The 27,405-nt window shown below is 35.9% G+C and overlaps 2 protein-coding genes across 3 annotated transcripts; one reads left to right on the forward strand and one right to left on the reverse strand.

The window, feature by feature from the left end:
• The first annotated feature begins 697 nt into the window (after window positions 1-697).
• Window positions 698-4,687, forward strand: LOC121739251 (ATP-dependent DNA helicase Q4). The gene has a single exon (XM_042131608.1). The coding sequence runs from the start codon at window positions 783-785 to the stop codon at window positions 4,647-4,649; it is 3,867 nt and encodes a 1,288-aa protein (XP_041987542.1). The 5' UTR covers window positions 698-782; the 3' UTR covers window positions 4,650-4,687.
• Window positions 4,688-6,857: 2,170 nt separating this feature from the next.
• On the reverse strand, window positions 6,858-20,820 carry LOC121739254 (cAMP-dependent protein kinase type I regulatory subunit). Of its 2 annotated transcripts, none has more exons than XM_042131614.1 (7): window positions 20,605-20,820; window positions 19,286-19,447; window positions 12,403-12,603; window positions 12,014-12,233; window positions 10,919-11,041; window positions 9,171-9,363; window positions 6,858-7,128 (listed from the first exon to the last, which is right to left on the reverse strand). In XM_042131614.1, exons 1-7 carry the CDS (start codon window positions 20,764-20,766, stop codon window positions 7,044-7,046), a joined length of 1,146 nt encoding a protein of 381 aa, XP_041987548.1. In that variant the 5' UTR covers window positions 20,767-20,820; the 3' UTR covers window positions 6,858-7,043. The 2 variants fall into 2 exon arrangements, with proteins under 2 accessions (XP_041987548.1, XP_041987549.1); XM_042131615.1 differs by lacking the exon at window positions 20,605-20,820 and adding an exon at window positions 20,259-20,549.
• Between the last annotated feature and the right edge of the window lie 6,585 nt (window positions 20,821-27,405).

The following is a 27,405-nucleotide window of genomic DNA, read 5'->3' on the forward strand; positions in this document are numbered from 1 at the left end:
ATGAAGCGCGAGTGTAAAGGCCGTATCAGTGAGAGTACTTGGAATCAATACTACTGTATACTAGTGATGTCTGATGAGTGATGACAACCAATAACGATAGAGCGGCCATTTGCAGCTCCTGCAGCTCTTCTGATACTGCGAGTGTCCATGGGCGACGGAAGTTGCTTTCCATCAGGAGACCCGTTTGCCAGTTTGCCCCCTTATTTCACTAAAAAATATATGTCAGATTTAATTCTCTTCCCCCGCATTGGGGCCGCTGATTCCGCTTCAATTAGGCACAAAAAGCAGGTGGGTATCCCGTATCATAAGTCGAGCGTTACATAATAAATTATTATAATCGAGGTTAGCGGGGCTAAAATGGTCGCTTTTAAGAATCATGTCATGAATCATAATATGATTCATTTTTCTAAAATCGCAAAATGCAACTCTGCTTGCAATTCATTTCTGTATTTTTTACTGATTTGACATTTGTCAGTTTGACAGTTTTGACAATTCATTTACTGAATTGATTGAGAGGAATTGCTAAATGTGACCATTTTAGCCCCGCATGCCCGCTTGGCCATGGTTAAATAGTCGAAGTGCCATAATAAGAAAAAAAAAAACATGTCATTCATGTGTCAAACATAAAACAGCAGAATCAAATTTAAACTAGTAATCTGTGAGCAGAATGAATTTGAAGTTTTGATTAGGTACCGTGTCCTATTTTGGCGGGTGAAACTATTTTTATCAGTATAATAACTAGAAAATTGACTTTTATTTTCCAAAATTAGAAAAACTATAAAATGGATGTTATAGAATCAATAAAAAGGGATAAAGCTTATCTAAAATGTAAACAAATTGTGAAAAGTTGGGAAAACGATTTCAAAAATAAACACTCCAGAACACCATCTAAGTTTGATATCAAAGAAGCACCATCAAAAATTAAATACGCCTATAAGAAATATTTTCATCTTAAAAGTGCTGCACTAGAAAGTTCGTTATCAATCTGTGACTTAGAAGAAGATTGTATTGGTTCTCCCGAACCCGCACAAAATTTTGAAATCCCTTTCGATATTGCACAAACTCCAGGAGAGGAAATAGCAATACCGGAACTGCCAAGTGCTAGCCAGCTGGATAAGTTACTTTCTGCTTCTAAATCTCAGAAGAAAGTAGAATCTGCCAGTCCTTTCACTGAAAATTTATCGAAAAAGCTGTTTCATAACCGAAAGTTTTCTATTCGGAACCCTAGAAAATTAACAGTTAATAAAGAAAAATCTTTTTCTAATAATAGTCTAGTTGTATCAAAGAACAATATAGACAGTGATTTTTCCTCACAAATAGATAATGATAATAGCACAATAATTTCTGCTAAGCTAGATGCTGATATTTTATTTAAGCATAATGATGACAAACACATAAATTTGTGTGATCGTGATTTATGTGGTAAAAGTTTGGATAGTGATGACAGTAAACTATTACCTGTGAAACCTTATTTTTCAAGTAATTCAAAATTTGATGACCTATCTAATACACCTACAAGACACATAGATTCAAAATGGATTGAGCGGGCTACAGGTAGTGTTAACGAAAGTGTCTGTATTGATAACAAAATTGATAATGCAACACAATCATTTGGATTAGGTAATGTAACTTTACTGAAAACTGTCGAAAAAATAGAGGATTTTGTAGAAAACAGTGATTCAGAAGATGATATTGTATTAAGTAAGTTAAAACCTGCTTTAAAAAAACGCAAGGTGGACAAACCTATTGGTGCAAGTGATGACAGACATTTAGGTACAGATACAATTAGTAAGGACATACAAATAAGCAAGGGAAAAGGTTCTAAAAAATCAAAAGTAAGCCCTAAACAAAAACCAAAACAGTCCAAGAAATCCAAAGAAATAAAAGATGATATTTCCAATTATGCACCTCCTGATATAACAGAATTTATACCTTTTGGTCTAAAAGAAAATGTAACTCCACGGCATGAAAACATTGCAGATATATTGAAAACTGTAAAAACATTGACCACAAACACAGAACAGCTATCATGTGATAAGGAATATAGTAGATTAGAAGATAAAATCAAGAATGGTACACTAAATGAAAATTTTGTCAAAATAAACATTGAGAAAAAAGTTTTTGTAAGGGGAAAGAAAAATTTGAATTATTCAAAATATAAAAAGAAATTGTGGAAAGATAAAAAAGCACTTCATGGTGGGATGGAATTTCCAGAGGGTGGAAAAATTACTTGCTTTAAATGTAGTTCTGATGGACACATGGCAAGGTATTGTACTGCTCAAAAAGAAAATGCACTTCTTCCTTTAGATAATTATCAGGAAAATACACTACCAACCCTGGAAGATATGCAAGCAATTGTTAACAAAGAAACAGATAATACTCTTACTGTTGAACAACTCCAAGTAGTTGTGCATCAAACAAGCAAGGTGCCAGACAATGTTTTGAAGCTATTAGCTGAGGCTCCAAGCAGTGACAATATAAAACCAATATATGACCTAGCTCATCAAGATAACTCCGAGTTGTATGAAGCTCTCAGTAAATTTAATCACACTGCATTCCGTCCAGGTCAAGAACATGCAATTAAAAGGATTTTGTGTGGCATGTCTACATTGCTTATACTGTCCACAGGAGGTGGTAAATCTTTGTGTTATCAGCTGCCTGCTTATATTTATAGTCAACATTATAAATGTGTAACATTAGTTATATCACCCCTTGTTTCCTTGATGGAAGACCAAGTTTTAAATATGCCAGAGTTTCTTAAAGCTGGATGCCTACATACTAATCAACAACCTACACAGAGGCGCAAGATTATAGAATGTTTAAAGAATGGAGAAATTAATATTCTTTTGATTTCACCAGAGGCTTTGATTGCTGGTGACACATCAAATGGATTTACTGGGTTGTTTAAGTCACTTCCCCCAATTGCATTTGCTTGTATTGATGAAGCACACTGTGTTTCACAATGGAGTCATAACTTCAGACCTAGTTATCTAATGATCTGTAGAGTATTAAGAGAAAAATTAAATGTTAAATGTATCCTTGGTCTTACTGCTACGGCAAGTCAACCTGCTATTAAAAGTATAATAGACCATATTAATGTGCCCGATGGCTTAAATGGAGTTCTTACTAATCCAACTTTACCAGACAACCTATACTTATCAATGTCTTTTGAAAAAGACAAGGACAAAGCTTTAGTATCTTTACTTACTACAGAAAAAATAAGCATGTTTAACTCTATAATAGTGTATTGTATCAGAAGAAATGAATGTGAAAGAGTTGCAGCAATAGTGAGGTCATGTCTATCCCAACCAGGAAAAGTGAGTATGGAGAAACAAAACAACAAGCGCAAGAGAATGTCATATATTGCGGAAGCTTATCATGCTGGTATGTCTGCTGCTCAAAGGAAAAAAATTCAAAAACATTTTATGGATGGAACCCTCAAAATAATAGTAGCGACAGTTGCATTTGGTATGGGTATAAACAAATCAGATATAAGATGTATAATACATTACAACATGCCACCTAGTTTTGAATCATATGTGCAAGAGGTTGGAAGAGCTGGTAGGGATGGGCATCCTGCATTTTGCCATGTTTTCCTAAACAATAGCAGCTGTGACAAAGATGAACTGCTCAAACACATCTATGCTAACTCTATTGATAGACCTGTGATAAGAAAGCTTATACAAAAGGTATTCATACCATGTAAATGCAAATCTGATAAAGTTGCTGAAAAAAATAGATGTAATGGTCATGAGGTGGGAATTCCTATTGACGAAACAGTGGAAGAATTAGATTTACCATCTGAAAATATTGCAACCTTACTTTGTTATGTTGAACTTCACCACAAGCATTACATCAAAGTACTTAATAATGCATATGTGACATGTAAAATTTCATCTTATGGTGGACCACAAAAGTTACATGAGGCTGCTAAATCTTGTCCTCCTCTTGCAATGGCATATCTGATAGAGGGTAAGAGAAATCCCGATGTTATGAAAAATAGTTTATTAGAATTTAATATTATTGAAGTTGCAGCTGCTGTAGGTTGGGACAGTGGGATGGCTAAATATCATTTAAAAAATTTAGAATGGACATCAACTGGTGGAGTGCCCCAAAGATCACATTTAAAAGTTGAGTTTAACACACTTGGATTTAGGATTAAAGCACCTGGAGATTTGTCTGCAGCAGAACTTGACTCGATGTTAGATGACCTGCATGCTAATGTTATTTTACAAGAGAAGGTTATGTTATACCAATTAGAAGAAATAACCAAGTCTTTTACAAAACTTTGCAAAAAACCTTGCGACTACATTGACTTCTCAGAAGAGAATGTGAAACAAGAATCTGATGAGTTAAAAAATGTAATAAACAGCTATTTTCAAAGAGAAAGTTACTTCCCTGAAAATGTTGCTATACAAGAAAGGCCATTGGATGTTGAAAGAGTTACTGCAGATGTAAGAGCTCTGATCGTTATGTATAAGGATTGTAAGTTTACAGGACGCAGTGTTGCCAGAATATTTCAGGGAATCTCGTCACCAAATTATCCAGCATTAGTTTGGGGCAAATGTAGGTTTTGGAGATCTCATTTGAATGAAGATTTTTATGGCATAGTAAAAATTGCTACACAGCAAATTATACAAATGAAATAATTTTGTACTTAAATCAATTGTTATATATTACTTATAATAATTTTGGTAATACAGTAATAAATAATATTTTCATTAAATTTTATTTATTTATAGGAATACACTTTGGTCATGAAGAAAGTAATTTCGATTGAACCTTTCCAAAAAATATATTGTCATAATTTTATTCGGTTAAATGAAAACAACATAAATAACAAACTTACATTTATTCACATTCCTTAAAAAATTAAGTAGTAATTATTATATTGAGAATACCATAATATGCACATTTACCAACATCCAAGACTTTTAACTCACAGTATACCATTAATAACAAATAACAAATTACAACCGCCATAGCTATACCTACTTCACATCACACCTAAATATTTTGGTGTTATGATTTTTAATTATAATCATTTAAGAATGTAGTTACAATTGCAAGAAGACTGTACCCAACATTGTTATCTAAAATAGAAACTGAAATAAGTACACAAAAGAATAGTTCCGAATATTTTTAATTATTTTATCATGAAAGGAAATGCTAAACAAAAAATAGTGGACCATTGGCTAGAACTTAGAAGGCATGAATACAGAATTTAGTCAATAATTCAGTGATATTTTACAAAAAAATCATAAAGTTAGTGATTTTATCTTAGACTGGGTTGCACCAGAGGCGTGGGTAAAGTTAATTGTTAGTTGGTAGTAGTGTAACCCAGTCTTAGACTGGGTTGCACCAACTCACTTTAACTTTAACCTTAACCTTAACTATAACCGGAAAAATTGACAGATGTCGTATGAGAATATGGGGTGTTTGGACGCCATATTTAACTTTACCCACGCCTCTGGTGCAACCCAGTCTTAATGGTTAAATCATTTGTAGTATCAAGTATTAATCATATTTTGTAATCATAGGTCATAATTATATTTTGTAAGTATGAGAACACTAAAGCACACATACTGATACAATGTGGCACGAAACACGTATAAAGTTACTTGACGAACATAGAAATATTTTATAATACATAACTTTAAAGTAAGTAAGTATATTAATAATATTATAAGTATATTAATTTTATTCAGTTACTTGCTACTTTAGTCTACTTTAGTATACCTATTATTCACTAGACTATTAATTTATTACCACAATGCAAAGTGAACACCTTTCAAATGCAGTGTTACATGTACTTATACCTCACTAACACAATGCTGTGTTATTATGGTGATTTCATAAGTATTAATATAATTATTTGTCTTGTTTCATTTTCAATTTCTTTTTATTTTAGTAAGTACGGTATTGTATAAAATAAAAATTGTGGATTTCTGGATTACAGAATTAGTTACGTATTATGTTCTGAAGGATAATAATTGTCATAAAAAACGTACTTATGTTCAATCAGTAAAGTTATTGTGTTGGTGGCCGATTCTGTTCTATTCGGATGTAGAAATGTGGCCGATGTATTTAAGATGTAGAAGGTACAATTTCAAAATTGATTTTCAATAAATGACTATTTGCTTCGAATAATGTTTAATTTACTGTGTGTGCGAATTGTGCCTTTTCTTTATACAAAATTACTAGTCAATATATTTTATGACTTGTAATTTTGTATAAAGAAAAGGCTCTTTGTAGCCCTTGTAAGTATAGTATAAAATACTGTAATAGGTATATTACTGTAAAAGCCCGTGTATTGGTCAATCTAAGGTGTGCACAGTGCAAAGGCGTATTATTGTATTACAGATAAACCGCTACTCCTTAAATTGGCTGAACACGAAGGTGCTCCCACACAGGCCACAGCAGTTATATAAATTTATAAATTCGGGGAGATTGAGGTGTAACTATTAGGACTAAGTGTACTATTGCAATAATTGCACCCAGTATAAGCTTTACTCGGTCTATCTTTTCGTTTCCTCTACTTAAAAAATCTTAAGTTTTACTGCTAAATATGAGGATTCATGGGCGTACCCACGGGTTCTGGGCCACGGGGGGGGCAAATCACCCAGGTTCTGAGCCAGGGGGGGGGGGGGGGGGGGGGCAAATCAAATTTTTCATAAGCTAGGTGTTTATAAAGAATAAAAAATTAATAATTTTTAGTTGTAAAAATATTGTATTGCAAACAAATGGCAAAAATTCGTTCTTAATTTTTATAGATAAAAGTACTAGATAATATACTTAGTAGGAACGTCAACATGATCCAGCAGGGCAGCTGCCCCCCCCTGCCCCCCCCCCCCCTCGGTACGCCCATGTGAGGATTCATTACAATTTAGGCTTTTACAGTGGCATATAATTAAGTGTAATTTACAAAACGGTATAATTACACATCGGCAAATACAAGTTACCTCACATTAAAATAAAAATAAATAACTCTCAACGCAATGTTAATTTAAATGGCTAACATATGTAATAAATTGGCAACACCGTTACACGGACAGGGAGACGAAGCTGTTGTATTGTGCAATGTTCCGTTTCAAAATGTCTGCGCAGAGACCTAGTACTCTTTCAAACCTGTGGACAAACGAAAAAAAAAACGCTATCATCTCTCTCTATAAAAGCTTATAATTAGTCATTACAAATACTGCGGGGGAAAATGATCACATAGCAATTCCTCTCAAACAATTCAGCTAATAAATTGTAAAAACTGTCAAACTGACAAATGTCAAATTAGTACGAATTACTAAAGCTATGTACTCACATACAATTTTGCTCGATAGTTTTACTCCAAATCGAGCAATATAGCACTGTGTGGAAATGACAGCTCGAAGGCTTGCTTCGAGCCGGTTCGATGGAATTAAATATGTCAAATATGTAATTTCATTCGATTTGGAGTATAACTACTCGTATCAAGCAAAATCGTATGTGAGTACTTAGTATAACCTATGTAGCTTATGTAGCGTACGTTACGAGCAAAACCGTATATGAGTAGCATAAAGTGCGACAGTATCTCAATGGTGCGACAAGGCGAACGTTGGCGGGGGCGCTGCTGATGAAGGAGATCGAGGAGAAGTGTCAAAAATGACGTTTTTGTGTGATGGCAGCGTTAGTTCCCTTTTTTCGCCACGTTAATTTAAAGCATAGTTTCTCAACCTTATTTTGCTTACCGCCCACTTTGAGAATATGTTTTTTTCTAGATCCCCCATCTTTACTTTTTAACGATTATATTTAAATGTAACATTATATTATAGTCGTAAGATAGGAATATTACCCCTATCCTATATCTGAGTTTAAAATGAAGAAAGAAAGAAGAATGTTTCAAAGAGAATGTGTGTTTCAAATGTTTCAAATAAAACGCATGCTTAGTTATATTGAGTAATATTTTGAATTTACATATAATACGTGCACACATGATAAAAATGATTACAATTATACTTACCTACAATAACAAAAATTAAACGAATTAGACGAATCACGTACTAAAGTAAATTTTTAATTTACTTTAGTACGTGATTAGCGTGTATTTTTTGCCTTTATAGATTATATTTTTTAATCTACCCACGCCCCATCTGCGACATCTCAATGCCCCCTAATTTTCTCTGGGTCTTCTACTGCCCCCCCGAAAGTCTCAAACGCCCACAGGTTGGGCGTTATCGCCCACGTTGAGAACCTATGATTTAAAGCCTTGTCGAGCTGTAGACATGAATTGCAAGCAGACTTGCATTTTGGGATATTACATAATACATATTATGTATTATGATATAATAATACATAATATGTATGATATATATGATTCTCCAAAGCGACCATTTTAGCCCCGCTGATAACAATTAGGCCGTTATCGATTATTTATTATACTAGTGGTTTACGTGTGGCTTCACGGCAAAGAGTTGCACGCAGGCCGCGGCGGCGCAACAGATACATTGAAAAACTTCTCTCCTCAACGGGATTAGAACCTCCGGCTTGAGCGTCAACGCGCTAACAAATAAGCTACATAGGTTATACTTTAAGTTTATTTAAAAGGCTAGGCCTGTCGCAGGCGCTAATGTGATAATCTATTTAAAAATCAGTTAACGTGAAATCCATTTACATTTATATTGTAAGTACTTAGTAAGTGCACAAGAGATGCAAAGTTTTTGAAGTAAAACTTCTTTACGCTCGCTTGACTTGGGAAGAGCCAGTCCACAAGGCGCATTGCGTCGATGCAGCGCTCTGCGCTGCCGTTTGACCGGGCGCTGTGTCATCGCAGCGTTATTACGAAGCAGTCTCAACGTCAACACCCCTTCCCGCTTCGTCTCGGCGGCTGCTGTCCGTCATGTGTGCGTTGCAATGACGCAACGCGCCGTGTGAATGTCTTGGTTATTTGTATGTAAAACAACGCAACGGCAGCGCTGCGTCGACGCACGCTGACGCAACGCGCGGTGTGGACTGGGCTCTAAGCTGGTAAATGCGTGACGAGAACGTTACGAAAGTGTGATCGAACGAGGCGAACGGAGATGTGCGCACGCACTTCATCATCTTCTTTCAATAATACATACATATGGATGGAGCTCAAGAAGTTTTACTTAAGATATGTGGTCTAAAGCAAACTCGTTTTTTTTTAATAAAAAAAATACCTGGCGCGATCCAACTTGACGCACTTGAGCGGTCCGGCGGCGCGGACGGTGGCAGCGCGCGGGCGATCCAGTAGCAGGGCTATCTCGCCAAAGTAGTCCGACGGCCCGAGGCGACCCACCTCCTCTCCCGCGCCGCCCTCGCCCGCCTCCGCGCTCGAACCGCCCCCCCGCTGCTGAAGAACTACCGCTGTACCTAAAAGGTAAAAAACGAAGTGTTATTACAAAAACAATAGAGTATGGACTATGGACGGCAGTTACAATATGTTAACACGTTGACCGCCAAGCTCAAAGACAGTGTTTTTCATTTCTTTGGACATATATATTTTTTTGTTAAATCATTTTATAATGTGCTCTGGTACTATATTGCGGTAAAATAAAACAGTATTTTCCTTGATTTTCCCCCATTTTCCTTATGTGCCAAAAATATACACAAGGCCTCTAAAAACTTTTGTGTAGAAATTTTCGTAAAGTATACAGTTTATTAGTTATACTTTCGGAAACACATTTTTCTTTTTAATTTTTTTTTTGCCTTTTTTATTCATTTTTTCGTTTATTATTTATTATTCATTGTTTTTTATTCATTTTTTCGTTCACAGATATACAAGATTTTTTTTTATTGATTTTTCATGTAAAAAAACCATTATAATTAAAAAGATTAAAAGTATTTATTTTGTTAAAATGTAAGAACCCACTCGGACTGAAACAACCGTGGAGGCCAGACGAATCAGTTTCCATTATAAAATGTACTAAAATTTGTATCCTGTTGGAAACACTGTCCTCGCAATGAAGCACTGCCTGTGTTTCCAAAAAGATACACGTGGCCTCAAGAGGTGGCGCTTTGTGTTTTCAAATCGATACACATGGCGCTCAACGTGTTAAGTATATACACTAGAGGAAATTGATTCCTATTTATTAGGCAGGTCGTCATTTGGTCGGCTTATGTCAATTCAATGTTAGCTGTGATGATGTGATCTTGATCGGTCGGATGGGTTTGACTTTAACGCGACCAAATTATTTAGGTCGCCATCTGCCTAGGAATCAACTTCTCTTACCACAATAGCGCACTAGCGGCCAGGCCGCGGCAGCCAGGTCGCGGCGGCCATCGAAAGTATGGTGTGGCCGCTGGTCGGGTGGCGGCCAGGTGCGCGTGGTCTATGGCGGTTTCATACTTAGATATCTATCTCGATGGCCGCCGCGACCAGGCCGATAGTGCGCGCCCGGGCTTTTACTAAGTGTCCATGGATTACGGGCACCAAAGTGAAATCGTGTCCTTTTACAGTTAGGCCCATATCTTATTTCTTTAAACGAGCAGTTCTTGTATATATATTTATAATATATAATTGGAATCTCGGAATCGGCTCCAACGATTTTCATGAAATTTAGTATATAGGGGTTTTCGGGGGCGATAAATCGATCTAGCTAGAAATCATTTTTAGAAAATGTCATTTTATTCGTGTTTTATCGAATACTATTATGTATATATTTGACCGAGCTTTGCTCAGTCAAATAGCTAGTATGTTATTAAACCCGTTTTTATCGCCAAGATTATGCTGAAAATCATCCTTGGAATCTCTGCAATTTTAATTTTAGTTGGGCTCACAGCACAAATAACTTAGAAAATTATTTCTCTTTACGACAATAAAACTCATTAGTTGCAAGAGAATGCAAGCAACAAGCCACCTTCATCATTCATCATCATCAGTATTGTTTGTTGTATTGATCATATAAAATATAAAGAACTTAGTTACCTTCAACTATAATATAGAAGTCATCTCCAGGCTCGCCTTGTCTGACTATAGTCTCGCCATCGTTAAAAGACACGGGTTCCAATGCATCCGCCACAGTAAGCCGCTCCCACTTTTCTAAGCTTTCTGTAAAGATTAAGTAAACAAAATTTATAATAATATACTTAATAAAAATATGTGGCTAATTAAGTTGAAATAGATGCTGGCTCCAACTACTAATATGTCTTCGAATTTCAACAAAATAATGTTAAATCTTTACTCCTTAGTAAAGAGATTAACTTTAAATACCTAGTTATCAAAATTTTTCATTAATATATGCTTTATATTCTACAACTAACTTCTATTTTTTATAAAAACTTAAGATAAGTTCTTAGTATTGTTACGGTACATGGTATACGGACACGTGGTGCCATCTAGCGACAAACCAGCGAAACTTACCGAGGGAGCACAGGCAACATAAATCCCCTACTCAATACTAGATGGCATGAGGTGCGCAAGTACATACTCAACCATCTAGAAAAGTCCAACATTTTGTTTACGTGTTTACCGGTTTATTTTGTTTACGTGTTTAGTTGTTTACTTTTATTGTGGTACATGCTCGAGCCTCCTAGAAAGTTCCCACGGTTGTTTACTTGTTTACGTAAATCGGGAACTTTCTGGAATTCGTCTCGCCATATAAAAAGAGCCGCAGGCAGGCCCGGCAAGTCAGTTCAGTTCGAGCGATCTTCGAGGCGACAACAAGTGATCAATAGTGAGTGAACCAGTGAAACCTGCGACTTGGCTACGACCTAGGACAGTGATAGTGCTTAGTGATTGGACCTAGTGATTTGTGTTTGGACTTAGTGCTAAGTGTTGTGACCTAGTGTTTAGTGCAGTGTTAATAAAGTCTTCAAGAGAGTCACCAGGTCTTTCTCTCCAAATCCTCGAACCCTAGCACGTAACAGTATCATGCTGTCATGAATGCAAAAATAAGAGAAATAACATAATATTTAAAACAAGAGAAACTACATAAGTGTTGTGTTAATATTTAAGTCAGGGTAAATTTTAGCCCAGACTGGAGCAAGTAGGCCAAAGTAATTCAACTTATATTTCACTCACCCAGAATAGACACTCGCGATAGGAACTCGTCGTACATTCGTCGTTTCCTTATAGTGGAGCCCATCAGTATTCGTCTGTAGGAGTCTCGATCTAGCCCCCACAGTTTCAACGGAGTACGGGCCCTGACCGTCGCCGCTCTGGGCGTGCCGTATATGAGCGCCAGCTCGCCGAAACTTCCACCTTCGCCTATACTCGTCACCACTTCGCCATTCACAAGAACCTGTTACAAATTCAGCAGAAAATAAAGTTGTGTGACGGTCATAAAATCCTTGGCACGAGGCCCCTTGGACCGCGAGGTTAAGGTCTTCCACGCCCTATGCCGCCTCTGTGTGGTCGTTACATTAAGGCAGTCGCAAACAACAATAAAGTATAAACTACTCAGTACTGACCTCGACCTCACCCGAGTCAACGATGTAAAAATTGTCGCCCTCGTCGCCCTGCCGTATGACGGTCTCGCCCTGGAGACACTGCACGGGGAACATGGCGTCGAACATGTCCGCCCGCTCCGACTCGTCCAAGTGTGTGAATAGCACGTTGGACGCGATCGCCCGCGACAGCGCCCCCATCGTTTTGTAATCTTTTGGCACAACCTGAGGAAATGAATGAAGACAACTGAGGACAGGGACGGAAATATTTTTTTTATGAGGAACCTTAATTTTGCCGCCCCTATATACGAACTCTGCCGCCAACCTAGGACGCTACCACCTCCCCAGGACGCTGCCGCCCATAGGCCATAGCCTATACTGCTTATACATTAATCCAGAGCGGAATGAGGGTCTGACAGAGGCGACATCAGTTGTCTCATCTGCTAGCCTGATTAAATATTCGTCTGATTATAGTAATTCTTTTCCAGCAGGGGCAACGTATTTCCCTTAGGTGCAGGGTGTGCGTTGCACACGGGCGCCGCGGTCCTAGGGGCGTTGTCAAGCGCCGCTCGGAACGCCCGCGTTGGCCGGCCGCCGCGCTTGACCAACGTAAAAAGAACCAGACTCCAGTTTGCATACATTTTGTGAAGCATCTGGAGCTCTTCTTATATTTGTCGAATTACAGCAAAACAAGGCGCGCCTCGAGCGGCTCGACTTTTGAAATCTATACTAATAATAATATTATAAATGCGAAAGTATCTCTGTCTGTCTGTCTCGCTTTCACGCCAAAAGTACCGAACTGATTGTAATGAAATTTTGTACACAGATATTCTAAAGCCTGAGAAAGGACATAGGCTACTTTTTTAATTGGAAAAAGGGTTGTAAGGGGGTGAAAATGCGTAAATTTGTTCAAATTAAGTTAGTTCCAAAAATTCATAATAGATGGCGCCGTGCCGTCTCCTACATCGCGCTGACGCTTACTCAAACGTCTTTCTATAAGAGGTGGTATCATCTTGCATTAATTAGATTTTCGATTTTTTCGATTGTTACTTCTTTATTACGTTATTAATTAAATAACTCAGTACTTTATCTATGCAGTGACGTAACCTTAAACCTATTAATGATAAATAGTAATTTATGGGTTTGACGACCTCTGTGGCTCAGTGGTGAGCGCGTTGGTAGCTCAAGTCGGGGGTTGCGGGTTCGAATCCCGCCGACGGAACAAAAAGTTTTCAAAGTTCCTGGGTCATGGATGTGTATTAAATATTTGTATCATATAATAAAAATCTTAAATATATGTATAGTATAAAAGTATTAAATATATTTCCGTTGTCTGGTACCTGTAACACAAGTCCATCAGGTACTTACCACGGGGCCAGACTAAAGTGGTGTGAAGCGTCCATAGATTTATTATTATCATTATGGGTGAAGTTGTGTAATTGGGGGGCTAAATTAAATTTTGGCATAAATAAAGTTTAATTAAAAGTTATGTGCACACTGCACAGCTGTTTTTGGGTGTTTTGATTTAAGGGGTACCAGGGTTTTTTTATAAAAGCTTTTGACACCAATTTTGTTGACATCGCGCGCTATATACTGAAGTCCACGCGGACGAAGTCGCGGGCAACAGCTAGTATAAAATATATAAACTTTATTTTTCAACGTGAAATGAATCTTATTTAATTTACAAGTTACAACACATAAATAAAGATTATATTGTCGTCAAAATGGGCGCCAAAATGAGAGCCGCGCCGGTAATTTTGCTTCTATAAGCGCTACAACCTGAGACCCCAGTCTCGCCAGGCGTATTTTCTCCTCAAAAATATCTCTGTGGGCCAGCACATATGTATCGTCTGGATAGCAGACCAAACGTAGCCCACGGAGATGGGCCGCTCGCAGGATGTAATGCCGATGTTTCACAGAAGAAGGCCAAGAACAGACCCCTATCAGATCAGACCACCTCAAAGTCATTAGACTTTGAGGTGGTCAATGGGCATTGTCCAAAAAAAATCACATGTACTTTTTATATTTTTTTTTCCTTAAAATAGGGTATTTTAAGAATATAAATTAAATAATTTTGAAATTCATTGGCTACTTTTTTCTCAATAAATTTTTAAAGTTTCGCTCTGGCGTCATCATCGGCCGCCAATTGACCTCTGCATATGTTTTAAATTTCCTTTCAATCTTATTTATAATGGCTGTTTCGTCAAATGCAAGTTCTCATTATGTGAAAGCTGATACGAGAAGCTTAAAAAAAGTTCGAAACGTAATGTTGGTCGAATTTATTGCTAATTTAACGCCATTGAAGGTCAAACAAAGGTCAAACGTATTTGTTCAAAAATATAAGTAACTAATGGGTATTTTTTTCGTTTATATACAGAAAAACGATCACTGACCTTATTCCTCGAAATGTTTTTGTAATGAGCAAACCGATTGCCGATTGGCCAAACCAAAAGTGGCGCCCTTCTATTTTTTATTTAGAAGGGAGCCACTTTTGGTATTCGCACAGGACCGGCATAAAGCTTAGAACAAACTTACGCGTCAGTGACAGGGGACGCGGTACGCGAGACGGGAGCGTCTGCAACGCGAAACTGGCCGTGCACACCTGCACGTCTACGGCGCGAACCGTCAAACTTCATTTGTTAATGAATAGTCACTGAAGACGCGCGACTTTATCTGGTGTATGCTAACTGTTGTGGTAATGACATCCTCATACTTAATATCAGAGTCCGATGCGTCGGACGGACATGAGGGTTGCGAGATGCTAAGCTTGCTTTTGATTTGGAAGGTGCAGAGGAATAAAACACGTCCACAATGGTCAAGTTGAATTAATTTAGGCGCCTACCACACGTGCATTCTTGACTACAGATTTGCTTGCACATGCCGTCTTGAACACTGAACATTGTGCGTGTAGTTGGTAAAACCGTAGTTCGCGCAAGCCCCAAATTTTGTCTTGTTGTTTTTTAAACTTGCTTGTCTGCGCGTGTGGTTGGAAGTTCAGTGTTCAAGCCGCTCTTTGTCAGTCAAAATATGGTGTAAAAATGCGCGCACGCTGCTATAAAATGGCAGATTTACGTACATATTATAAACGTCAGTTTGCAACTGAATTCATTGAATTATAAAAATCTCTGCTCGCTCTGTGGAAGATCAAATCGAAAGATTATTCTGACTGGAGGAATAAAAAAAAATCAATTCATCATCAATCGCTCATCAATTTTGTCACTAGCAAACACTGGAAAAATTAAATCAGAAGAAAATATAGTTCTTCATTGAGAAACATTGCGTGGCTTGCGCATGCATGTGGTATATAAGTCAGTCTTACATCTTTTCATGCGAGAAGCATGCGCTAGCAAAACTGTGTTCAAGCATGCACATGTGGTAGGTACCCTTATATCATGACACAATCTATCAAAACGTAAACAAATCAAAAAATCATAAACGAAAGAGTTGTAAATGTTCTCCTCCCCGTTCTTAGACATAAATTACTCAGATTAGGTGTATCAAGAAAAAATGTTAATTATATTTGTAACTATCTGTCGTCTAGGACTGTTAATGTGCAATATAAGAATATATCCGTTCCTCCAAGGTATGTTTGGAAAGGTCTTCCTCAAGGTTCTGTCCTTAGCCCACTTCTATACAATATCTATACCTGTGACCTTGAAAGCTCTGTAAGCTGCTTCTGTATATTCTCCAGTATGCTGATGATTTGGCTCTATATATTATCTGTAAGGATATTATTCTAGGTTGTAATCGACTAAATTCTGCAGTGTCCTACTTAAGCGACTGGCTGGAGAATCTGGTCTCTCAATTTCCATAGAAAAAAGCTCTGCCGCTGTTTTCTCGAGAGCTAAGTATATCCCGGATATTTCTGTAGTTTACAGTAACCAAGTTTTTCCAATTAGGGATTCTGTTAAATATTTAGGCCTTCATTTGGATTCGAAATTGTCTGGTACAAGCCACATTAATAATTGTTTAAAAAAGGCGGAAAGAAATTTAGATATCCTTCGATCATTATCAGGAGTTTGGTGGGGTTCTCACCCATACGTCCAAAAGTTAATGTACAATGCTTTAATGGGCATTGTCCAAAAAAAATCACATGTACTTTTTATATTTTTTTTTCGTTAAAATAGGGTATTTTAAGAATATAAATTAAATAATTTTGAAATTCATTGGCTAGTTTTTTCTCAATAATTTTTTAAAGTTTCGCTCTGACGTCATCATCGGCCGCCAATTGACCTCTGCATATGTTTTAAATTTCCTTTCAATCTTATTTATAATGGCTGTTTCGTCAAATGCAAGTTCTCATTATGTGAAAGCTGATACGAGAAGCTTAAAAAAATTTCGAATCGTAGTGTTGGTCGAATTTATTGCTAATTTAACGCCATTGAAGGTCAAACAAAGGTTAAACGTATTTGTTCAAAAATATAAGTAACTAATGGGTATTTTTTTCGTATAAATACAGAAAAACGATCACTGACCTTATTCCTCGAAATGTTTTTGTAATGAGCAAAATTTAAAAAAAATGGACAATCCCCATTCGTAGCCACTTGGATTATGCGTCCTTTTTATTAGAGCCATGTAGCAAATCTAGTTTAAAAATGTGTGATAAGCTGCAGGCAAAATGTTAACGGGTAGTCATAGGTGCAATGAAGTCTTCCCCTATTAATGCGCTTCAAGTGGAATGTGCGGAGCCTCCTTTGTCCCTACGCCGACAATATTTGTCGGACAGGTTTATATTTAAGGTATACCAGTGGTCTCGTCACCCTCTTATTAAAAAGCTGTTTTCTCTTTCACAATTTTCAACCAGCAGTTATTGGACGCATAAAAATTTACCTAGTGTTGTGAAGAGCTATCAAAAGATAGTTTCTCTTCCATGTCCTGTGGCCTAATTTTCAATTAATCCACTATTTGAAGCTTCTTTTTCCTCCCTTGTGTTTTCTCCCAATATTATTTTAAATTTACCCATAGTGAAAGGTTCCCCTGTTTCTAATAATCAATTTAATTCTGTAATAAGTGATAAATTTAAAGATTGGACGTTGATTTTTACGGACGCTTCCAAATTATCCGATACTTCTTGTGTAGGTAGTGCCGTTTGGAATTCAAAATTTAATGTTGTCCTTAATAATAAATTGCCTTCATTTTCTTCGGTTTTTAATGCAGAATCTCTAGCAATTTTTGAAGCGATTTCCTTTGTGGAATCGCACAAACTTAATAAGACAATTATAATGTCCGATTGTTAAAGTTCCCTGGAAGCGATTTTGTCAAACCCCTTTAGAAGTAAATTTAATTTCCCTTTAATTTTTAAAATTAGGGAGTTATTATTTAAATGCTATTGTAGCAACATACAGGTTGTACTTGCTTGGATTCCTGGTCATAGCGGGATTATAGGAAATGAATGTGTGGATCTATATGCCAAAGAAGCTGCAAAGTCTGGTGGTTTAAGTAACTTCAAAAATTTTTGTCAGGATCTTCTTCCTCTGGCCTAGTCGCATTTGACTCTGGAGTGGAATACCATTTGGACTGAGTCGAGTAGGAATAAAGGACGTTTTTACGCTGAAATTCAGGATTCAGTACCTAGTCGACCGTGGTTTTTTAAATATTTGAAAGCTAATAAGCCTGTTTGCTCTACTATCTGTCGGCTACGTCTGGGTCACTCGTGTAACCCGGTATTTCTAGCTAAAATAAGGGTGAGGGATAGCTCATTGTGTGAATGTGGCTTGGATGAAGGCTCTCCAGACCATAGGTATATTTTTTGCTTGCGAAAACAACCTTTCATTGTACGATTATTTTCCTCCTAATATTCCTCGTCCCACTAATCTTAAATCTATTTTATCGTTAGTATATTCTCCATTTAAAGACATCTTATGCTCGTTCATTGCTCATAATCACATTAGGCTCTAGTTGTAATAATATTATGAATTCTCTTCCTTTTACATTTATTATATTTATATTGTATTTATGTTTATGTACTCTGTGTATCTTTAAAGGCTAAGAAACAATATTTTGCTGTACATATTTGCTTGTTCTGGTTTTTTCTGTTTCATTATTATTATATCTTGTATTTGCATGGTCGCATGAAGTCATCACCCGTGCCCACTGCATGCCAAACAGTTTTCGTTATAAGTTATAACTGTTCACATTTTTCGCCTCAACTCTGACGCTGGCAACTCCTAAATGGGGAGGCTTACGCCAAAAGAAGAAGAAGAAAGAGTTGTACAAAATAATATAAAAAAGGTTTTAAAAAAGAGGTCTAGTTATGTACACTTCAAAACACGCGTCTGACAACTTGACGCGCATGATTCGCTTTGCCGACGCGAACATTTCGCGTCGCGGTCGCGTAGGTGTGCACGGCGCCATAATATGATTACATAAGCAGCGTCCGCCGCGCGGTAGACGCTACCGCTTCGCAGTCGCTTTGGTCGCGTAGGTTTGGCCTAAGCTTTATCCTCACCCTTAAGCGGCCGAACTAACTGTACTTATACTCTGTACCCATTTGATTTTGAATGCGTGCTTTCTAGGGGGCGCTAGGGTAATATTTGCACACGGGCGTCACATGGGCTAGAGACGGCCCTGAATTTATTTCCAGGGCACAAAATCGTTTCAGTAGGTCAACAAGAATTAAGAAACAAACTTTCGCATTTCAAATACGAATATTATGAACGTACGCAATGACAGTGCTGCAAACTGATGATTTTTTTATAAAATTAGGGGGCAAACAGCTTCTGCTTGTACAGCAGAACAAATAATTTGCCCCCTAATTTTAATGCAACCTGATGGAAAGCAACTACCACAGACCCTCACAACATCAGAAGAGTTGCACTTGCAGGTGAGTTGTTACTTGTTGGCCTATGCCAATTCAAAACAAAAAAATAATTATTTACTACACTGCCATCTCTTGCGGTATGGATACCTTTTTGACGTAGCTGGTAGCATCTTCCTCTGTGACGGGCTCAGCGCTGATGCCACCCCGTCGTCGTGGCAGCTGGCCCCCGGGCACTGGCAGAGGTGAGAGCTCTCCATCTGCTTCCCCCTCGGAAAGTGCGGCCGCAGCCGCCGCGGCTTTTACTTGTTCCTAGGATTTATTCCAGCTTTGAGTGTTTATTGTTTCACCTTATTAAATTACATCTAGCCTAATGCAATTTTGGTGCATTATGGAATGGAAAACTAGACAAATGATAAAAATTGTTCACATTTTCTGATTTGATGTTACTCAAACTCGTAAACTTTTGTTCGAAATGCATTTTTATAAAGTAGTTTCTGTTAAGGATAAAATATATTGTACTGTTTTAATTTGATTTCTAAAAAAATGTAAGTAATAAGATTACTTTGTAATGCAGTAAAATCAAAATAGCAAATAGTATTAATATAAGTACCACAGTCATATGTTTATATGATAAAACTAAAGATAAAAATTTACTCATAAATTAATTTAGAATTTAGCTTTTATTTAAGTGTTATTGTTGTTGAGTTGGGACTTGGGATTTTAGATTATCTTATAAACCTGACATTTGTTATTAATTAAAAAACTGTGCAGTAAACAATAATAATTATAAATATTGTCTCTTCATAATGAATTAAACTAAAATGAAATGAGAAATAATGCACATTCAAGATATGACCTACAAAGAGGCTTAGAAGTAAACAACATAGTACCTAGTAACAAAATAATCACTACTAGAATTATGAAGCATTCTAGAAGGGAACAGTGTACAATTACTTATGATATTTTAATATGAATACATACAATAACATTAAAATATTTTACAGACTCTGCATGCACTACAATATGTTGTATGAAGAATATTTTTTTCAAATGAAATAATCATTCAGGTCTGATAAATTATAGCTAAAAGCAGTTATATTTATTGTATTTGTTTTCTCACCCCCATTCCAAAATTAATAGTGCTTTTAAATCGATTATTCAACTATGTAATGTTATAATATAAGTATTTAAATGTGAACAGAAGTGTAGTATGTTCACTAAAGTCTAGGAGAAAAATTACGTAATATCATATTAAATATAGTTTTAACGCATTATTTATAGTTTTGGAGGAAGATTGCGATTTGAGAAACTTGCACGATTCTATTTTAGTAGTCAGTCGGCTGTCATACAGAAAACTGTCCTATGATGTTTTTCAACATAAATATTATATATTTTGTATTATAATTAGCTTTTGCTATTAGAACTGGGTATGACTTTTTCAAAACTGTTTAGTAAATGAGACTCACTCTTTCCAATTTTTGGAAATATTGACGCAAAAATGAAACAGGGTTTTCAGGTTTATTGAGGCAAAGCTGAACAATACAATCCTTTAACAATATTTGAATATTATGACTTTGAATATAATTTTCACATTGATGTAAACACTGTTCTTCTTCGATTGAGTCCATTTCTTCTAACAATGATAGAAAATAAATATTTTGCAGAACAAAATACAAAAAATGTTGTTCTTCTTTTTTCCCACACTTCACAGATGTGTTGTTGTCAATTTGTCAATCAATTGTCAGTTCTCAGTTTTTTTTTTTTTTTTTGGGAATTGGCACTGACACTGGGGTGTACTTTGCCATAAACAAAGGTAGGGAATAGGCGGTGGAAAAACAAAGTAAGTACGGAATTTAGGATTTTGGATCTAGTTAGAAAGTTTCATAATAAAATATATTAAATATTTATTAAATTGTGACGTAAATATTGAGATAAAAAAGAATAAACTAATTTATTACATGAATTTAATAATATTGGAACAGAAGTCGGAAAGGGTATAGATATAGAGGAGAGGTTATCATATAGACAGGAGTGATCATACAGAGGACAGGAAAGAATAATATGATTTAAATCACCCACTTCCAAACCGCAATCGCATGCATCATCGTTGCGAATCCGAATTCTTTTTAAGTGCGCCGGTGTGATGACATGTCCCAACCTCATTCTAATTATAGATGAAGTTGTACTTTTTGATAGCTTTATTTTGAAGAACCAAGGCTTAAACTGAATCTCAGGTTGTATATATTTATAATGAACACCTTTTCTTTGACTACTTACTGCCCAGTCCTTACTCCAATCCAGTTGGAGAAAGTTCTTGGCAAGAGACGGCAAGTCGTGACAATAATTCACATACGGAAACACATCTCCACAAGAAACCGCATCTTTGGCCAGTCTATCTGCCTCCTCATTTCCAAGAATGCCGCAATGACTTGGAATCCAAACAAATGTAACAGACAAATTACTGACAATACACCTGTGCAAAAGGTTTCTGATTTGTATGATTATGGGAAAACATTTTGATCTAAACGTAAATCTACTCGATGCTTGCAGGGCACTCAAAGAGTCAGTAAAAATTACAGTGTTTTTAAGCTTTGCTAGTAATATGTAGTCAACTGCTTTAAAAGACCAAAGCATTCACCAGTAAATACTGAAGTTTGTGGAGGAAATTTAACTTTTTGAACTATATTGTATTGGAGATGGTAAATACCTACTCCAACACAATTATTATTATCTACTGATATTTTAGAGGCATCCGTGTAAATGTGATGCCAACCATGCCAATTATTCGTTGTTAAATAATTAAAAAAAGGCTTTGCATAATATTTATCAGATTTTTTAATTCCTATGTCAAAACGGATATCAGGATTTAAAACAAGGGATTCAAAGGATGAGTTAAAAAGCGGGAAAACAGGTAATCTATGTGTAGGGGCATCAAGCGACAAATAACGAATATAGCTATTAACTAAGCAAGGGCGAGATTTGTGCAACCAAAATTGATTATTATTTACTAAATCTAACAGTTTTTTTAATTTCGGAATAAGGGGATGGTTTGAAAATTGCAAACAACGAATAAAAAACTTGTCAGCCAGATATTGCCGCCTTAGATAGAGCGGTGGTTCACCGCATTCTACCTGCAATGCATTTATTGGCGATGATGCCATGGCTCCACAAATTATCCTCATAGATTTTGCCTGTATCTTATCCAACTGTTTAAAACCAGCTACGTTACAAGGTTCTAAAAGGAATGTACCATAGTCTAAAACACTTCTTATTAAAGCGTTATACAGCAATTTTAGATTAAACGGGTGAGATCCCCACCACACTCCAGATAAACATCTAATTATGTTTAACGTACGTTCACACTTCGACGCAATATACTCATTATGGGCATTACCATTAAGTTTCGAATCTAAAATTACGCCTAAAAATTTGACCTCCTTGTCAACTGGAATTTGTAATCTATTATATTTTACCACCACTGGAGGAGGAAAGCGCATACGGGTAAAAAGTACAGCGGAACTCTTCTTAACTGAAAGATCTAATCCATTCTCATCTAACCATACCTTTAGACGTGCTAGGGCTCGCGACAGTCTAATGGAGGCCCTTTCAATAGATTGATCTATTACATAAATTGTTAAATCATCGGCGTATTATATATATCAGAAGATACAATTCACCATCTATATCTGTTAACATATATGATTCCAAATCTGAAGTCACGCTAGTCACTACATCCTCTATATCTGACGAATAAATATTATACAAAGGAGGACTTATCACTGAGCCTTGGGGCAGCCCTTTATCAACAACCCGCACCTCCGTCGACGTTGTATCTTGTAAAGGCAGAGCAATAAATCTTTCCAATAAAATGTTTATAATAAAATTACTTATAATTTCCGGAACACCTAATAAATCTAACTTTCGTTTGAGAATATCTATCCTTACATTATCATATGCTGCGTTTATGTCCAAAAAAGCTGCTAAAACTGAATTATTTTCTGAAAAAGCAATACGAACGTCAGTGATAAAAAGAGCTAAATTATCTATAGTACCTTTTCCTTTACGGAATCCATATTGACTTTTGGCAAGAAGTTTATATTTTTCAATATGCCACTCCAGACGGTTCTTTACGAGATGCTCTGCAATCTTTAATAACACTGATGATAAGACTATGGGGCGATAGGAAGAAGCTGAAGACGGAGGTTTTCCAGGTTTTAAAATGGGAATAACCTTTTGTGTTTTCCATGAATTTGGAATATTACCCGTTATTAACATTAAATTAACCAAATCCAAATAATAATTTAAAATTTCATCTGAAGCGTGTTTAAAAAAAGAGTATGGGATACCATCGATGCCCGGAGCCGAGTCTTTTAAATTTGTCACAACACCTTTTAACTCTTGAAGAGTAAAAAGCATGTAAAAAGCGAGTTAAGATCTTTAAGGCTAACTTCACCTAAAGGTGATGGACGGAGAAATGATACAGAAGGAGGTGCTAATCTATTTAAAAAATCGTTGGCTAAAGAGTCTGGCATAGGATGAAAAGGAGGTTTATATGCAGACCTGTACCTTTTAATATTATTCCAAACTATAGAGGCGTGTGTGTCCGGACCATAGACATAATATAATACTAAAGACCAACAAAGAGTGCGAGAGAGAAGAAAATCCTTTATGGAATTATAACAAGATGAAAAGAGAGAGGCAGTCTAATGAAAATTGTAACAACTTTTATTTGACAGGTCGTCAAAAGTCGTCAATCGTTTTTATGCCCTTTCGGTATTTGCAATTTATTATTTAAATCGTATGTTATTTTCAACAAATACTATTATATATAACAATAATAACTTGTGCTGTGAGTGATTGCAGTGTAAATCATAGGAATAATCCTGAAAAATATACATTTCACCCGTAATTAATCTTCATGTCCTAATTGCTACGATGTGTTTATTTTTGCTATATTCTGGTCTTTAGTTCTCTATTTCAAATAAAATATTGTGAATCCTCCTTTTTACTTTCATATTTTGCGTAACTAAAGGTACTATTGTTCCTATATTACACAAATTTTGAAGAAAAATTTTTCATCAAAATTTCTTACATATACGCTAGTGCTTGAATCAAATTTATCGATATGCTTATCGATATTTTACAATAACATAAATCTAAAATAAAAATCATTTACCTTTATATTTATCACCTTAAGCCCGGCCGCACATTATCCGAAATTTCTGATCAGAAAAATTCGGACGCCCGGCGGAACGCACTCTGTTCATACATTTTGTTGTAGACCCATCATACTAAAAGAATTTCTGACGTCTCAAAATGTATGAGCGGGGCGGGGCGTCCGAATTTTTGTGATCAGAAATTCGGAAAATGTGCGGCCGGACTAAAAAGGACATATTATCTTATTTTAACTAATATAATATAGTATAGTATAATATAGCTAATATAATATAACTACTATAATATAGAGTGACTCTAAAACTAGAGGAAGGTTTATATTTATATATCATAATCATTTGTTTTACAGATTCCCTCAAGATCCTCTAATAAGAGGAAAATGGCTGAAATTATTTGGGCGTGTTGGTTGGAATTCCAAGAAAAATTCAACAATATGTAGGCAAACATTTCATTGAAAATTTTTAAAGAAAAATTAGAATAAATACTATTTTGGTTAAAGGAGCTATCCCAACTTTATTTGTGCCAGTAAGCTTGACATACTGTTGCACTTGTTACTGAAGCAATTATTAAAAATAAGCAATTATAAGCAATTAATGCTTTTTAGTTCATTTATGATTATACTTATATGAACTAAAAAGTATTAAATAATCCTTATTCTGTACTCAATCTTCATAATTTTGAAGTCGGTACCAGTCCTAAGTTTATAAGTTGCTGTTATACCTATTCTGTCAGAGAACTGGCGATTAGGTTAGCTGGTACCGATTGCAAAATAATGAAGATTGAGAACAGAATTAATACTGAGTACAGAATAAGAATTTTTTAATACTTTTTAGTTCATTTAAGTATAATATTACTATTGTCATTGCCTTGGAAGTCGGTTTTAATTTTTTGTTTAAAAATAATAATTTTACTCATTTTAGCTTTCCTTAACGTTTTCTATACTTACAGTTGGTGTTTTAAAAAATCAATATCAAAATTGCTTTATTTCTGAACAAATCTAAAATAAAATATATTTTCAGAATACATGGTGCCTACCACCGGTTCGGTAACTAAGCCGACGAGAAGAACCGGCGTAAGAAACTCGCACGCCCACTTTTTAGCAAAAAAAGTGAGAAAAAAAAATCTTTTAAAACAAAATTTACAATGCTGTAACTAAAAATTATACAATGTAAACATAGATAGATACATAATAATTGTAAGTCATGTAGAAGTAGCCTTGCAAGCAGTCATTCAGCATTCTACTCCCAAGATGTGCCATCAATTATGAAATAATTTTGGCTTTGGCACAAAACGTTCTTTGACTACTTTTTTAAATTTATTAATCGAAAGATTTTGAACGTTTTCTGGGACCATATGTTCCCATTTGAATATCAAGGAGTCACTTCGATTTCTCATTGTTTCCATCACCAGACCACCACTTTTGTGAACATGATACCTACTCGGAACAATACAATGTACAGCAAAAGAAAAAATTTGAAAATCGGTTCATAAACGGCGGAGTAATCGTTGAACATACATAAAAATATATCCACAGGCGAACGTCTAGACTCCTCCTGTTTGGAAGTCGGTTCAAAATAATTGTAATAAAATATTATGATATTTTATAATATGTATTTAATTTAAGAATAAAATATAATATACTATGTGTGTTGTTTACTTTCAACGTTTACTTTCAATGTAAGGACTGATTTACCAGATAGATTTTACCTGAGTAAATAAATAAGTAACTTTATAATGTGTTATGTGTAAATTATTTACCCCTATAAGAACCTCATGTCATAACATATCCGACGATTGAAAAATAATTCCAAAAGAAAATGTGTATCTACTTTTCAATCGTCACCTTTTTTTGCCAATTAAAATTTATGATACCTAATTTGAAATACAAATCTATCAAAGTTGCATATTATTTATTTCTTATAGAAACTCAGGTAAAATAACTCGAACGGACTAAACTATCGATAGCAAAATACTATACTATCGATAGTAAAATATACATCACTAGCACACGCACACACTGACAGATCAAAAAGGGTCACGCATTTTCGAGTTGTCAGGTGGTCTTTACGACAGTATATATTATGTCTATGGTCCGGACAGATAGATTCACAAAACTTTTTCCAGCTTGCAGACTTCTTTTTCTTAAATATTTTTTTTGCATCGTTAACAGACTTACAATAAATATCGTAGTTTTCAAAGGTAGAATTATTATTATATTCTCTTTCAGCCTGTTTTCTTTTATGTATAGCGACTGAACAGTCGTTATCCCACCAAGGAGGTGATGGAATGTAGCATTTAGGTGTTTTCTTAATAGGAAGAGTTTCATCAGCTGATTCGATCAAAGCAGATGCTAGAGCATCAGCGCAAACAGATTCATTACCTGGTGATATACTAGGAAGATTGGGTAGTTTATTTTTTAGTGTATGATAAAACTTTTCCCATTCTGCATTTTTTAAGTTATATTTTAATGATGATGAATTAGTAGGATGATTTTGCTTTTTATTTTTACAGGGGAGAGACAGAAGAATAGGGAAGTGATCACTACCGTGACTAGATGATAGAACTGACCAGTGTAAAAGAGAAGATAAATTTGAAGTACACATAGACAAATCAGGGGCACTATAACCCTCATTAGGTGCAGTTTGCCGTGTTGGGAACCCTGTGTTGAGAATACATATCAGTTCTCAGTTGTCACTTCTTGAGTTTTGACCATAGACGATAGTTTTCTTTAGCCGGGCGGGCACAAGCGGACAAGCCGCAGCGGGCGCCGGGCAGCGGCTAGCCGGCAGCCGCCATGGCGGCCATCGAGATGTAACAGTTCGACAAGGCTTTATTTGAACGTGGCGAGAAAAGGAACTAAACGCTTCTATCATAGAAAAACGTCATTATTGAGTATTGACATATGTTTGACAGTTCTCCTTTACCAGCAGCGCTCCGGTCAATGTCACATACCCACGTTCAAATCATAAAGTTAAATATTAATTTTATGGTTCAAATAAAGCCTTGTCGAATCGGTCATTGGTCGAACTATATTTGCCTATTTTGTGTCTATGTACAATAATACATAGCTAGACAAAATAGGCAAAAATGTT

The sequence above is a fragment of the Aricia agestis genome, chromosome Z (genome assembly GCF_905147365.1).
Source record: "Aricia agestis chromosome Z, ilAriAges1.1, whole genome shotgun sequence".
In the NCBI taxonomy this organism is placed as follows: domain Eukaryota; kingdom Metazoa; phylum Arthropoda; class Insecta; order Lepidoptera; family Lycaenidae; genus Aricia; species Aricia agestis.